Genomic DNA, 15,984 nt, shown 5'->3' on the forward strand with positions numbered 1-15,984 from the left:
CTGGACTCTGGGATTCATCCCAGAGTCTCCCTAACGTCACGCTGTAGCTGTAAGTGGAGATGGAGGCCAGGGAAGCAGAGATGGAGAAAGGGACTTGGTTGCAGCACGGAGGGTCAGGCTGGGAAACTGAGGCCGGCAGTATCCGGTAGGCAGAGGAGGTGGCAAGCGCCGCTGATCCTCATCCTTGAGCGGCTTCCACAGAACGTGGTAGATGAGGTCTGAAGTTGACCCAGAGGTTCCTAGGATGTTCCGGGTTGCGGAGGGACTAACGGCTGGGAGGAGGGCAGTCTGGAGGTGTGAGCGTGCCTGGGAACGGCACCCTTCTGGATGCACCTTTTAAAAGACCTAGCCATTGCAGGAAGCCCACACTTTGGGGCCACAGATTTAGGGTCCAGTCTTTCTCTCAGCCCCCAGCAACTACCAAGAGAGAACAGAACGGCCTAGCCACTGCCGTCTGTGAAGATGGCGGCCAGAAACAGGGCCGAGGAGCGGGCCTGCGCTAGACCACTCGGTCGCCGGGGGTGGAGGGCAGACTCCACGGGAAGGCCAGAGGTGGCTTCATTTGGTTTTCCAGCATTCTCCATCCTCTAGGCCTGCAGGGACCCCAGAACACCTGCAGCACCCCACTGCGAGCCCTTAGCCTTTGCTTTAGGGTGATTCCCATGTCCTCTCCCTGTCAGGCCAGTTGCCTTTGCCCAACCCCTCAGCAAGTGGACGTTGGAAAGCACCAGCCCCCTAAGAGACTGACACCTTCTGGGGGTCAGGCTGCGGCAGGGGCTCCCTGCTGGGCCCTGGCAGTCTGTAGCTGGGCGCTCAGGCGGAGCCTTCGGGGTCTGGAGGCTGCTAGAGCGAGGAGGCGCTTTCTATGAGCAGCCTCCCCTGAGTCGGAAGGGTTGGGGAGCTGCAGGGGGAGCCAATATCAGGGATCAATGGGCGAGCTCCTGGCCCCGGGTGGAGGCCGCTGGGCGAGAGCTATGCTTACAGATTGCAAAGGAGGGTCAGCCACATCTCTGCCGTGGGGCTCGTGTCTTAGGATCCAATCAGAGAAGAGAGGTGTTCTCACAGACTCAGCTCCAGGGACTGGCGCTAGCTAGCCCCTCAGCAGCAGCATGAGGACCAAGCGGAGGCCGGAGGGCCTGGTCAACATGGTCACGTGCGGCAGAAGGAGGCCTGTGGGGAGCAGCTGATGCAGGGAAGGGGAGCGTGGTACTGCCAGGTACCCACCCCAGAGAGGCGGGGAGCTGTCGGGCAAGAGCAGGAGGCTACAGGAGAGCTAACCACAGGTGATCGGTTCACCGACTCCCACGTGCCGTCTTCAGGGCCTTCCAGACCTTGCCAGAGCTGGTGTTTCCTGTTTGCGATAAACAGCCTCATGTGTGGTTTGCTAAATGGATCCCCTCTGTGGCTGAAACTGGGATGAAGGAAAAGGTTGGTTCAGGCCTGGGGCGCTCTTGATAAGCATGGCTGCCAGAGACTAGGTGACCCAAGGCTGTCCGTGCCCATCCTGATTTCAGTGAACCCAGGACCAAGCATGGAAGCAGCCAGTCATTACGACAGACACTTGCCCCCTGGCTGCAGGCACAGCCGTGCCTTCCTGAGTGTAGCCTGGGCATAACTGCCCCCCAAGGCACCCCACTCCCATCAAGTTCTTGCTGACTCATTGCGATGCTGGATAGGGTTTCCGAGGCTGCAAATCTTTGTGGGGACAGATAACCTCAACTTTTTCCCCGTGGAGCAGCAGCTAGTGGGTTTGAATCGCCGGTGTTGGGATCAGCACCCCTGGTGAGGCAAGGGGAGAAGTAGGCGTCTCCAGCCTTGGTTCTAAGTCTTGAAGGAACCTCCCAAGATCCGACGTTGCAAATAGAAGGAGACTGGAGGAAGCACTAAGAGGCATTGTGGCAATTACGTAATCTGTCAACTCACGAAGGGGTGGAGTCTAGCCTGTCAATCAGGCCACAGCTTGATGACCTCATTTGGAGGCTCCATGGAGATCAATAGCTCACTGGAGACCAGATACATTCTCTCTGCTTGGTCTTCCTGTTGACAAGACACATGGAGCTATGCTGATGGAACCAAAGCCCCAGAGCTGGAGGATCCACGTGGAGACCCACACCAGTGCTGAGATGCGTCCCCCGCCACTAGAGCCACAAGAGTTTCCACCCACTGGCCTGTGATCTTCCTGAATTCTGCATCATTGCATGTGTTGCATGAGTCTGAAGATGAATTTATGGACTAGTCTCAGGTCTATGAGCTCATGTCAGACTTATGGACTTGATCTGGACTGGGCTGGGATGTTTACTTAATATACAATTGCTCTTTGATATAAAGTTCTTCCTTAAACACATATGAGCCTCCCTGGATTTGTTTCTCTAGTCTGTCTGGACTAACACAGGCATTTTCACTTCTCCTCGGAGCAAAAAGGATGGAGAAGAGGAGACTCGGAGCACAAGGCCAATAGGCGGTATGGAGGACCAGGCCAAGGGGACCGCTGGTGAGCCACTGGTAGGAGAGCTGAGGCCCTTGAGAGCGCAGGATGAGGGAGCCCATCCCGCCACCAACCAGAGTCTGAGGACCACTGCTCTGTAACCAGCAGTGCGGCTGCGCCCAGAAAACATCTAGACCAGTGGTCCCCAACCTTCCTAATGCTGAGACCCTTTCAAACAGTTCCTCATGTGGTGGTGACCCCCCCCAACCATAACATTATTTTCGTTGCTACTTCATCACTGTCATTTTGCTACTGTGATGAATTGTCATGTAACTATCGAATATGCAGGATGTATTTGCATGGTGACAAATTGAACATGATGAAAGCATAGTGATTCATCACAAAGCAACATGTCGTTCTATATTGTGAGCTATTTATTTCTAATGACGAATAAATGAAATTTTGTCTTGAAGTGTGGATACTCGTCTGTGGGCAGACTTAGAGAAGGCTGTCCCTATCAATGACTGGGAGGAAGCGGGTGAGCCCGGCAGGGCTTTGGAAGACAAAGAGAGTGAGCATCGGACAGTATTCAGAAACCCCACGCCATCTTCATGACTGTTCTCTAGTCCGCCGTTTTATTGAAAACCAAAGTTTCCCCCAGACGTTGGGGGGGGTGGGGGGGAGGGAGGGGATGGCAGGAACAGACAGACTGCATCCAGATCCTCAGTTGGCGGAGGCTGCAAATACACCCAGGTGGCGCCAATTCCATCAGCAAGCCAGAGGCGATTCAGACTGTCCCTCCAGTGTCACCACCAGCCCTGGATCAAGGTCCCTCCGTCCTGGATTCTAGCTAGTGCCCACCAGTGGATCCGCAGGGCGGCTCTGAGCTGGCTACCGCAGCCTGGACTTGTAGGCAGCCTGGACTTGTAGGCAGCCTGGACATGCAGGCGTGGCAGCAGTGAGGCAATGAGCAGGTAACACTTAGCACCAGAGGCTCAGTCCTGCACCCCAGCTCCCAGCTTCCCAGGAGACCCAGAGACCCATCTCCGTGGTCCTCCTTGTCCTCCTCTCCAGCCCTTCTGGGTTTCTGCAGGGCCTAGGGGCTGGGGAGGATGGAGCCTGATGGAGTGCAGGACTCAGAGATTTCTCTCAGACGTGGATGTTACGAGAGGGAGGGCACAGGCTCCTCTCCAGGCTCAGGGGCTTGGCGGCTTCTCCCTCTGCTGCTCTCCCACTGCCAGGGAGCAGTCTGCTCTGGTGTAATGTTTAGTTGGGGGGTGGGGGGCAAGCAGCCCTGCCTGTCCCCTTGGTGCAAAACCACAGGGCCTCTGTTGGCTCCTGGGACCTTACAGAGAAGCAGCTGAAGTTCAAGACAGATGCCTTCATCCCCGTCCCATGTGCCTGGGCGTTCCTCCAGGACCTCGGGATCCGCCCAGGATGTCTCACCAGGCACCCCCTCACCCACATAAGTGCCCACACATACACCCTCACAGGTGTGAGCATACACACACACCATTCGTTCACACCAGCTTCCACACATTCAGCCCCATCCTCTCACACCCTCGCACTTGCTGATACAGCTGCTGGCTCACACACGTGACTCTCGGACACACATTCATGCCCGTGTGCCCACCGTCTCCCTGGTGCTGCATCCTCACCTGTGTGTACACACACCCTGCCCAGCGACACTCCCTCCCTCGTGTCCCCCCACAGCCCCTGACCTGCTACTTTCCCCTGTTGCAGCCCTCCGGAGAGCTGACCGACAGCAGCAGCGAGTCCAGTGACCTGCAGCTGGAAGACCCCAGCTCCCTCAGCACCCGGGATGAGACCCTCTCCGACTCCCCAGCAGACGACAGCCCCCTGGTTTTCTTCGACCTCAAATTTGACCAGGAAAGTAGGTTCTCCTATGGATCCCCAACCCCCCCAACACAGTCTCCATCCCACCACTGACCACCCCATGCCATTGAGCCGATGCCAACTCTCCCCTTGCCCATGTGAGTGTAGAGCTGGGCCCCATAGGCTTTCCAGTGACTGCCTTTCCACCCGGCCATTCTGCTGAGGTGCCTTCTGGTGCACAGCCGAGGGCAGGAAGCCTCTGTCCTGCCCAGGGCCACCATTCTCAGGAAAGGAGCTGTGTGAGAGGCCAGGTGCCTCGTGGCTGTCTGTCAATGAGGACTTCTGTCTTGACCCGGGCCTGGGAGTGGGGGACAGCTCTGCCCTTACACACTTGGACCAGCACCCCAGGGTGCACTTTGAGCCCAGGCGGGTCCTACCAAGGGCTCCAGAGGGAGGCCACAGTGCCCACCCTGCAGACTGTTTGCTCCTGGCCTTCTGCCGCCCCTGGCTGTGCCCACGGCAAACCACAGGTGCAAGCCATGGACTTCACTGTGAAGGGAGTCAGCCAGGGGTGGTGTGTGGGGGTGGGGGTGGGGGTCCATGTCCCAGGACTCTTACTGAGCTGAGCAGTGTTTGACTAAATGACTTAAGGGACTGGAGGCCAGGGGTCTCCTAGGTCAGGAGGTAGAGGCTAACTTGAGAGACCCCAAAAAAGCTTGGTGATGGGAAGGGGCATGGAAGGAGCTGGACCCCAAGCCAGTGAGCCAGGGGTCTCCAGAGGGCAGCCCAGCCTCCCCCTCTGAGCCCTGAGCCCACCAGAGCCAGGGTCAGAGCTGGACCGCCTGGAGGGGAGTTGGCTGCCATACAGGGTTGTCTGCCACCCCGCCAGCATCCCCTGGCCTGGTGCCTGACCTGCCCCTTTCTTCTGCCCAGCCCAGAAGATTAGCCAACTGGCAGCCGTGCACCAGGAGAGCAAGTTCCGCGTGCTGATCGAGCCAGAGGCCGTCTTCAGCGTCTACTCCAAGGCCGTGTCCCTGGAGGTGGGCCTTGCCCACTTCCTCCGCTTCCTAGGCTGCATGCGCCGCCCCATCCTGGCCTGCTATCAGCTGTGGGCACCGGCCCTCCCCAACTTCTTCCGGGCCCTGGAGGACATGAACAGCCTGTGTGAGTTCCGGAGGGCCATCTCAGGCTTCCTGGACATCCGGCCACTGCTCCAGGAGCGGATGCCCGAGGCCAGCAGCTTCAAACTGAGGAAGCTGGCCAGGACCTACCTGGTGAGGAATATGAACGAGCGCAGTGCCCTGGCCACCGTGCTCGTCATGCGAGACCTGTGCCGCCTCTTCGATGTCCACCCGGGCCTCCCGCTGGTCCGGCACATCTACTCGGTCAGCAGCCTGCAGTGCTTCGCCTCCCTGCAGCCCCTGGTGCGCGTCGCCGTCCTGCCCAGGGCCAGCGCCCGCTTGCTGGCTCTGCACAGTGTCGGCTTCCAGGATCTGCTGGCCACCCACCGCCAGGACCCGCAGAAGGGCTTGCAGAAGTACAGCCGCTACCTGAGCCTGCAGGCCACGTCCACGCTGCTGCCGGCCCCGCCTGCCTTCCAACTGCAGCCTCTGCACGCCTACTTCGCTGGCCTGTTGGCACAAGAAGAGGGGCTCCCTGCCCTGCCCCCCAAGCACAGCTTGCCAGCAAGGGTCTCCCCGCATTGCTGAGAGGAGCCGGTGACTGGCTTGAGATCTCTGGGAGGTGGGGTCCCTGAGCCAGGCTCCCCTCTTGCAGCAGCCCAGGCCCTCACACTTGGTTGTCCCGTGGCTTAGGACCAATCCCCCTTCTCCAGGACCTGCTCGGCAGAACCTGACCACACTGGCCCTTAGCCGAGAGCTGGACCAGGGACATCTGAGCAGAGAGACCGTGGCGCAGGGTCTCTCAGTGGCCTCTGTCCTATCCCAGCTTCTCCACCTGCCCCTCAGGGGTGCATTTCCTCTCTGACTCCCTGCCACCTGCTCAGAGAGAGCCCGCTGACTTCTCCCATGGACACCAGCACCCCCTTCTAGGAACCCAAAGTGCCTTTCATGCCAAGCAGTCCCGGCCTGACTGCCCAGGGGCTTGGCCTCTGTCAGCCTCCCTCTGGGAGCTTGGTCAGCCCACTGGGGCCTCAGATCTACAGAGACAGATGCTGCTACTCCTTGTGCCATGCCGCTCCCCTCCCCTCCCCCAGCTACGTGGCCTCCCTCCCAGCCATGCAGCCAGCAGACCCCTCTCAGCACCACCCACTCTCCTGCCTTGCCCTGTGGCCTAGGTCTCCCCCCCACCCAGAGCAAGGTATAACAAAGCAATCAGCAGGGCCATTAGAGGTACAGAATCCTGGCTCCATCCGACTCGGTCCCTCTGGGTCAGAACCTTAGTGCGCGGGACACCCTGGAATTGGACCAGATTCTCCAGGTGATTCTGGGGCCCACTGAGGTGTGTCAGCCAGGGCCTCAAAAGCGGCCTTTCCATGGGGGAAGCGGTGCTGAGAGTGGACACTCTGGCCCGCCCAGCTCTGTGCGGTCTAGGAAAGGGCCGTGTCCCCATCAGGCCATCCAGTCATCCGAGGAGTGGACAGCAGGCTTCTGAGGTGGTGGACCAGAAGTTGCTCTCACTTGTCTTGCACAGTCCCTCCCTCCCATTCCTAGGCCACTGAGGCTAAGCAACGTGGCCAGGTCACAGGTCGGCAGCTAAGTGCCCGTGCCTCCTCTTCCTGGTCCTCTTCCAGGCTGCCTGCTCCTGGAATGCTCCCACGTCTGTGTAAAGTCCGAGGAATGGCACCCCAGCCCCCACCCATGGGTGCTCTGAAGATCCAATCAGGGGTCATATAGGAGCTTGCTACTGAAAGGGGAATGCCCCGGCCCTTACACACCTAGTCCCCACGCACCACTGAGCTGACTCCACAGCCCTGGAATCCCACTCGGTAACCTTGTTCGACGGTCAACCCAAGGGTGATAGGTTTAAGGACATCCAGAGTCACCTCACATGAAAGCCAGACCAAACCCACTGCCCACGAGGCCATCCGAATCATGGGTGACCCTATAGGACAGGGTAGAACTGCCCCCTGTGGGTGTCTGAGATGGTAGCTTTCTTATGGGAGTAGAGCGACCACACCCCTTCCTCTGGAGAAGCAGCTGCTGGTTTCAAACCGCTAGCCTTGCAGTCAACCACTGTGCCTGTGGGGCTCCTCCCGGGAAAGGCAAAAATAAAATTCAGCCTTTGAAACCCCTGTGGCGCATAGCTGCACTCTGACACAGGGGCGTCGTGAGAACTGAGAACTCAGGCTAGATGTTTCCGGCAGGTGCTGACTCCCAGCTCCGAGGGAAGCCCGTTAATGGGAGGAGGGGACCATAACATGGCTATGGCAGGCCACTTAGCAGCTGCACGGGCCACAGCCATTGCCCACACCCTCCTCACCTCAGCCTGGCCCCAGCCAGCCCGAGGAGTGCTGCCAGCGTCCCAGCTCCAACTGCCCTCCTGGCACTTGCTAATTCCAGGTTCAGCTGATCACAGTTTTTATAGCAAAGGGTGGGCTTGCCCTGTCCACGACCACAGCCTTTAATAAAGACATGACTTCAAGCCTGCTGCTCCAGTCCAGACTGTAGGGCCCACCTTGGGGGAGCCAGAAAGAAACCTCTTGTTAGGAGGGTGAAGCCCCCCACCCCCAGCACCCCTGCCCCCAGCTCAGCAGTTCCTTGTGGGAGTCTTTCAAGACTTGGTAGAGCTGAGAGCACCCAGTGCCAAGGGCCTCATAGATGTGGACCCCCTGGCAGACAGGGAGTGTGTGTGTATGGGGGTGCTGCTTCCAGAAGTGGGGACCCACCAATGTCAAGAATCTCTGAGAGAGAGAGAGGAAGGGTCTGCAGGAACCTCCCCACTGCCCTGCTGGGTACCTGTCTACCCTCTCGGTCTCTGAGCCTCAGGAGGGAACCCCTTTAAAAGAGGGGAATGTCAGCAATGTGTAATTAACACGCTGCTGTCTTCATGGTCACTGTACCCAGTAGCCTGTCATAGCTGGTTCTGACGTGCCGACCCAAATGAGTGCCCGCAGCCCCCAGCCTGGTGAGCAGCCCAGTGGTCTGATTGGGTCAGTGGCCCTGTCCTTCACCCAGCTACCTGTCTGGGTGTGTTTTAAGACTTGATCCTGGTGGAGGCTTGCAGAACCGGGTATCCATGTGCTGTTTTGTGCCGCTGACTGCGGTCCCCACAATGCACCATCTCTCTCTCACACACAGACACCCCTCCCCACACTCCCGCCTCCTCCCTGCGCTTCATGTTTCAAGCTCTCCTCTCAACCTGGACTTTGCCCTTAGGCACCTACTACCCTTTTGATCACACAGGGTTGGGCATTCTGAGGTGCGCCTGCCTCCCTCGTGGTCCTGTTTGCCCTTTCCACCTCTCTTTTCTGTTGTTTGGCTAAAAATGGGGCCATTGGAGTGTGTCAGTTCCAGGCTTATCAGGTATGAAAAGCCATCGTCTCGAGCCACTCCCACCCCCGTCTCTATCTGACCAGTATGCCCGGTCTTCTTTGACAATCAAGTTGGCAGCACATTTGTCTTCATTCTTCCCAGACCTTGTGATATGATCCCCTTAGGGTGCAGTTGGGCGTGGAGGCTCAGCACCGACAACTTCGGAGCTTTAGTCTCTCAACTCAGCCTTTTGGCTGAAATGTCACCTGTGCCCCATTTGGAACTATCTCTCAGGTGTAGAGATCGGTGCATGAACCAAGAGCTTACTGGGATACAAGTTAGGATGCTGAGTTTCGATCCCCACTTCGTGTCCTGCCCTAATCCGGTGTGTGGACCTGCCTGAGCCTCAGACTTCCCTTCTGTAAAACGGGTGGGTGGTTCTGTTACAGGACATTCGTGCGAAACCAATGAGAAAACATGTGAAGATACCTTTTGAATATATAAAGGAGGATCCGAATGTACGAGATTATTTCATAGACCATCTAGAGGACCGTGTTGTTCTAGAAAAATAAACCGATCAGAAAACCGCGTGAGGGTTTGTCTTCAGAGAGATTAACGAACAAGAACTTGGGGGGGGGCGGGGAGGGAAGGAGGGGGACCTCATAGAGCATGTAACCCAGGGGTGGTTCTGGTGCTTGAGGGAGCCCTGGGGGACAGGGGGTGCTCTGGTCCTACCACACCCAGATGGGAGACTTCAGCCACTTCAACCTGGAGAACAGTCTTCCTGAGGCAGCTGGCTGCCCAGCCCTGCCCTGTTCCAGGCTTAAGAGCTAACTCACACACCAGAACAGTCACCCTGAAAAATCTGACAACCCTAACCCTCCCCTTGCTCTTATATCCACCTGCACAACACTGCGGCTACCTGGCTGTTTGCTGGCCGGACTCTCTGAGTCCTCACCCCAACCCTAACTTCACTGTACACCTCCCAGCAGGCCCAGGCCATCTCTTGATCCCATCTCCTCCTCTGACCTCGGGCTTGTCTCCACCCACACCCTAGGTGGAAGAAGAAGGACCTTCCTCCTCTCCCTCCACCCCTCAGCCAGGTCCACAGTCGGTGAACACAAGCCAGGGAAGAGCAGGTCGGAGCAGGACGCCGCCCTCGTCTGACCAGCAGAGGGCACTGCAGCCCCACCGGACTTGGTGGTTCCAGTCTGCTCTGCAAAGTGGGTGGGGAAGGCAGGTTTCGGCTCAGGTAGCTCAGTCCATGCCAACTCTCCATGGTGAGAGGGATACAAGGTGCGTGGAGAACCATCAGGAACATGTTAAGTGGTTTGGGCTTATGGTAATATCTATTAGGAAAAACATAGCAATACTTTATGCTTATATATCCCAAATCAAACTCACCGCCATTAAGCCATTTCTGAATGATAGTCATCCTATAGGACAGGGTAGAACTGTCCCTGTGGGTTCCCAAGACTGTCACTCTTCATGGGAGTAGAAAGCCTCATCTTTCTCTCACAGAGCGGCTGGTGGTTTCAAACTGCTGATCTTCTGTGTAACAGCCCAAGGCATAACCACTACGCCACCAGTGATCTGATGTCTTATATGGAGTTGCTCAGGAAGACGCTAAAGTGGGATGCTTTAAGGACCAACTGAAAGACAAGAGTTAAGTAACTCTGAGTTCAGTAGGGCCACAGTATGTATAGCACAGCTTGCGAGAAGGAGTGAGCCAATTTGGAGCACTACTGGGTAGCATGCTGGTGAAGGTTATGGGTGAGGGTAAGCATGAGGCATGGTTAGAAGCAAGGTTAAGGTTCGAGGTGAAGTCCAGGTGAGGTCAGAAGTCCAGGCCTGCAGGGACTGGCCTCTTCTGACGTGTCCAAATTCATCAGCAAATGGAACAAAAGCAGGCAGCCTTTCATTGCATGCCTGGGGTCACCGTGAGTCAGGAGGTCAGGGGCTGATTCCACCGCAGCTACACCCAGCAACGGAAGGAGCCAGTGTTCAGCCATTGTCTCTCCTAATCGTTCTCCTAGGGGAAACTTCTACTATCTCCTGTGTGAACGCTGTAGATTCCTTGGGTTTGTCTACGTACAAAATCATACCACCTGGGAGTTCCTTGAACAGATACTTTGTAGACTTAGACACTTTGTAGACTTAGATACTTTGTAGACTTAGATACTTTGTAGACTTAGATACTTTGCAGGGTCTTAAAATTATCACACTATCTCAGGCTGTCTAGCTCCCCGTCTTCATTCCCTATGGGCTGAGACGGAGGTAGGCTAAGTCCCTCTCCCCAGCTGCACGGCAAGGGGAAAGGGGTGTTATGGGGCATACATGGTAGCTCATGTCTTCTCAGAGGCACCTCAGAAGCAAGGCCTGGCCACCTACTAAAAAATAATGGCCATTAAAAATCCTACAGAGCACACATGGGGTCACCATGAGCTGGAATCAGCTGGTTGACCTTTCAGTGTGGCTCAGTTGCCAGGTGAGAATGAGGGAGACCAGCTGGAAGGGAATGGAAGGGAATGGGTGCAGTCTCTGAGGACTTGCTCCCTGGATCAGCCTTGGTCCCGGGCCCAGCCACAGGAGGGGGCTGGGCCTGGAAGAACCAGGGGTCAGCCCCTCATCGATGTTGGCCTCTGAACCCAGGTGTCAGTTCCAGACCTTTGGGGGGGGGGGCGGGGCTAGTTGAAGTAGATCTCGAAGAGGATTGGGTTGAAAACGGCTTAGAATTTCAACCACCAATCCTCTCCCCTAAAACAAAAAGTCTGGAAGGTTCCATCATTTGCAGATGAGTGAGGGGGAGGGGGGAACGTCTTCCTCTCCGGCTCCGGGGACATCCTCAAAGCCAGCACACAGGAATTTGCTAAGAGACCAGTTGCCTGGACAATGCTGAAGTCTGTTTACAAATATAATCAATATCCCAGACCTAATAAGCAAGCACATGACTGGCTAACCGCAGACATTCTCCAAAAACCTTGCCAGCCAAGCAAGTGTGATGGAGACCCTGTGAAGACTGAGAGTCCATGAGCATCTGGGTGGTGCCTCTCCCAGGGCCCACCGAGAAGTAGAGCCTCACGTGGGACTGACACCATATTACAGGAAATCAAATTCACCCATGAGGAGGTGGGGGGTCGTGCCTTGTGGAACATGATCTTGGCTGGGGCCTGGGTTCAAACCCCAGCTCTGCCACGAGACATTGGGCAAGTTCCTTCGCCTCTGTGATCTCACATGTAACGTGGAAGGATAATACAGATCTATAATGATGATACAGATCGATCGGGAGAGTCAACCGTTCCAAACCGCCAGCCACTCCTTGAGAGAAAGATGGGGCTTTCTATTCCCATGCAGAGTTTACAGTTTTGGAATTGCCCACAGGGGCAGTTAGGTGTCCCCTGTCCTAGAGGGTCGCCATGAGCCAGCAGGGACTTGATGGCAGTGAGTCTGGCTTTTCGGTTGACCTCCCAGCTGCTGAGAATGAAATGAGGTCACGTGCACAGACACAAGGTGCCGGGCATCAACCTCACTGCCCAAACTGGGTTTCCAAGGCTTTTCCATCTGGATGGGCCTGCCCTGGCCTTCTGGTTAGCAGTTTACTGTGTAGCACACTAGGGCACTAGGGCTCCTGGGACTAAGCTTAGCCAAAGATGAAAGGTTAATTCTCAGTCCAAAGGTGACTTTATATACCCAGTCACTCCATCCCCTCCCCTCCTCTTCCCTCCGCTTACCTTCTTCTCTCTGATCTGCCACTTCTCTTTCTCCTTCCCTTCCTCCTTCCCTCCCTCTGTGTGTGTGTGTGTGTGTGTGTGTGTGTGTGTGTGTGTGTGTGTGAGTCTGTCTCTCTCCTGGCTCCAGTCCATTTAGGAAGGGTGACTCTGTCCCCGGCCATCCCCCCCATCTCTCCAAGACTCGTGACTGTCTGTGTTTCCCTGCAGGCTCTAGGCGGAGCAGATTTATAGCAGCCCCCCACCCCCTCTTCACCCACCTGACGCAGCCATCTGCAGGAAGGTCACTTTCTTGCAATGCAGGCAGAGCTGAGGGGCTGGACAGAGGTGCCCTGGAAGAAGCAAATAAATACATCAAGTTCCCAGCTGGACCTGGAGATAAGGGCTTGCGTGATGAACCTGAGGAGGCCACAGGCCCCACCCTCGCTGGGAAGGCCTGTCCAGGGGGCTTCAAAGAGGACCTGGCAGAGGCTGAGCCTGGGAGGCCTCCCTTCCTGGGAAGGCAGGAGTCGCATGTGCTAAGGGGCCCCTCCTTAGATTGGATTTGGCAGGGACAGGCCTGAGGAGCAAGTAAGTGGCTGACCTGAGTCCTTGGGGCAGGAGGGACAACTGAGGCTCAGAAGAGAGTGGCTTTTCCGGAGGCACCCGGCGGTCAGTGGAAGGCAGGTGCACTCTCAGGCTTCCTCTCCCACTCTGGACCCCACCGGCTCCGAGCTGCATCTCAGGCCCCAGCTGGGTGCAGGCAGGAGTTCTCCCTGCCACATGAGAAGGTGGCCCGTCTCAAGGAGGGCACTGCTCATCCCAGCCAGCCGCTGGGTGCTCCTTTGGTGAGGCTGATTTGGGATCAGCAAAGGAGCAGTGGTGGCATCACAATTAAGCACTCAACCAAAGACGGGCTGCTCAAACGCGCCCCCTGGCTTTTGAGGAGAACACCTTGGTGACCTGCTTCCTTGAAGAGTCCAGCCAAGGAAACCCCACGGGGACGTGTACCCTGTTACAGGGGCCCCCTGGGGTCGGACGGGATCCACAACAAACAGCAACATCATGTTGAACTGAAAACTCACTGCCACTGAGTTCATGCTGTCTAACACAGATCACAGCCATTGAAAACCCCACAGAGCATAGTTCTACTCAGACATACAAAGGCTTATCATAAATTGCCATCCGCTCAATGGCAAATGGTTAGGTTTGGGTTTGAGGCAGCTCTTAGTCGATGTCTCAATGCTGGGCATCAAGGGGCACCCAGCTACCCCTCAAGTGAAGATCATCCCCAGGGTGTAAATTGTGCTGTGCTGTAGGGCTGCCTAGAGGGTGGGCCGAGGCTGAGGGAACGCTTGGAACCACACCCTTCCTTAGCTTTTTCTCTCCGGAGTCTGTTTCCCTACTTCCCTAGTTTGTTTCTCCTTGGGCTGTTGAGTCTAGGCTCTAAAGGAGGACAGTGCCAGGGCTGCCGGAGGGGAAGAAGACTGAGCGTGTGCTTGTGGCGGCTTCATTTGGTCCTCTGATGGGCTGATGTGAACAGTATGTTCATGTATCAATGTGGCTCTGGCGCCCAGTGGCTTTGGCCAAACACTAGACTGGTTGTTGTCCCACAATGGAATCTGCCAAGTCACCCTCTGTAAGGTGATGATGTAGCACTAGGATGTCGCCAAGTACATGGACATCTTTATGAAACAAACAAAACTATCAAAATGTGAAGCAACTGCTTCTCAACATAGCCTCCATCTAGGTCTGTCCACTTCTGAAGGCAGTGTTTCCACCTCTGAATCCCTTCCCCCAAGAATCCTGTGCTCCTGGATTCATGCCACATCAAAACAGCAGTTTCCGCATTGTGTTAGTCTGGGTTGACTGGAGAAACAAACGCATAGACACTCATATGTGTATGAGAAAGAGCTTTATATACAAGAACAACTGCATATTAAGAAAACATCCCAGCCCAGACCAGTCCATAAGTCCAATATTAGCCCATATGTCCAATACCAATCTATAAATTCATCTTCAGACTCACACAGCACATGCAATGATGCCGAATGCAGGAAAGTCACAGGCCAGTGGATGGGAAGTCTTGCGGATCCAGTGGTGGTGGAAGCATCTCAGCACTGGGAGAGGTCTCCAGGTGGCTCCTCCAGATCCAGGGCTCTGGCTCCAACACCTTAGCTCCATGTGGCTTGTCAACAGGAATGTCTGACAGAGAGAGAATATGCCCAGCCTCCAGTGAGCTATTAGCTCTGTAGTGCCCAAATGAGGTCATCAACCTGCGACCAGATTGTCAGGCTAAACTCCACCCCTTCACTCTTAATCCCCTCAAATTGACAACACATTACGTAACTGCCACATCTGGACTGGGCTGGGATGTTTTCTTAATATACAATTACTCTTTGATATAAAGTGCTCTCTTACACATATGTGAGCCTCCCTGGATTTGTTTCTGTAGACTGGTGGGTCAGAACCTCAGACTGGGTCTCAGGAGAGAGACGAAGCCGTCTACTCACATCACAGAATCCCTACACAGGGTCACTGTGAGCCAGAACCGGAGCAAGCAGAAAGAAGGGATTCTCATTGGTTCTGTTTCTCTAGCAAACCCTGACTCAGGCATGGAGCAGCCTGAGCTGTGGACCCTGGCAACATGAGCCACCCTGTGGGGCCGAAACACTGGCTCCTGAAGTTGCCAGTGGTCAGATTTTAATCCCTGTCAACATCCCCCTCGCTGCTCTCTGATTCCTACTGTGTAAAGGCTGAGGCAGGGCTCCCTGCTCTCCACCAAGCAGTGCCCAGCAGATTAGGGATGTGGGTGTGTGCAGATGCCTCAAGAGATGAGGCAGTCTGCAGTGAGGTGCATCTCAACTGTCCCAGGGCTGGAGGATTTGGGGGGACAATGCCACCAGACTTTCTGAGGGCATTGTCTTAAGCCCCATTTAGGGGCTCAACCTGCAAACTACTGGGTTCTCCAAGAACTGGGGTCCCAGAGGACAGCTGTGCCAGAAGAGCCTCAGAGAACACCTAGCCTTCGCGGAGAGGACACTGAGAGGCAGAGAGGACAAGGGGTCCCTACGACCACACACAGTCAGTGAGGCTGGAGTGAGGTTGCCAAGGGTGGCATAGTGAGGCTGCCCCTGCTTTGCCCTGCCTCCACACACCAGGGTAGAATGCTCCCTCCCATTGCCAACTCTGCAGGAAAGTGCCTGGCTTCTCTGAAGCGGACCAGGTGAGATGTTCAGGGTGTGAGGCAGTAGGAACAGCTGTGGGTTCAGACACATTCGTACATTTCCAACGAGCGACAGAAGCTTCCACGGCTCCCAGAATAGTTTTGGATCCTGGCACAGACACCTCCAAGAACAGATTTGTCTCCTTTCAAGAATTCCATGAAAGCAGAGGCTCCTTCGGTTTGCATTGGACCCAAGGGAGCGGCCTGATCCTGGCCCAACATTGAGCCTGACCTGGATTGCACGTTTCATCCTGAACGTCACCAGGCATGACCTTGACCCTGGCCCCAGACTGAGTCCTAACCTTCGATGCTCACTGCCCTGACGCTGACCTCAGATTGAGTCTTCAGACGATGGAG

The 15,984-nt window shown here is 55.9% G+C and overlaps 1 protein-coding gene across 2 annotated transcripts in view; it reads left to right on the forward strand.

Moving 5' to 3' along the window:
* The window catches only part of PML (PML nuclear body scaffold), a 44,078-nt gene extending 36,128 nt beyond the window's left edge, over positions 1 to 7,950 (forward strand). The window contains exons 8-9 of one of the 2 annotated variants that reach the window (XM_045285814.1): positions 4,169 to 4,319; positions 5,195 to 7,950. In XM_045285814.1, coding sequence (XP_045141749.1) covers positions 4,169 to 4,319; positions 5,195 to 5,970 — 927 coding nt within the window. In that variant the 3' untranslated portion in view covers positions 5,971 to 7,950. The remainder of the gene's footprint in view (positions 1 to 4,168; positions 4,320 to 5,194) is intronic. The other variant, XM_045285816.1, reaches the window with a different exon arrangement.
* The last annotated feature ends 8,034 nt before the right edge of the window (positions 7,951 to 15,984 follow it).

Source organism: Echinops telfairi, unplaced genomic scaffold, assembly GCF_000313985.2.
Source record: "Echinops telfairi isolate 266 unplaced genomic scaffold, ASM31398v2 ScPeMD7_7475;HRSCAF=8513, whole genome shotgun sequence".
NCBI classification, from domain to species: domain Eukaryota; kingdom Metazoa; phylum Chordata; class Mammalia; order Afrosoricida; family Tenrecidae; genus Echinops; species Echinops telfairi.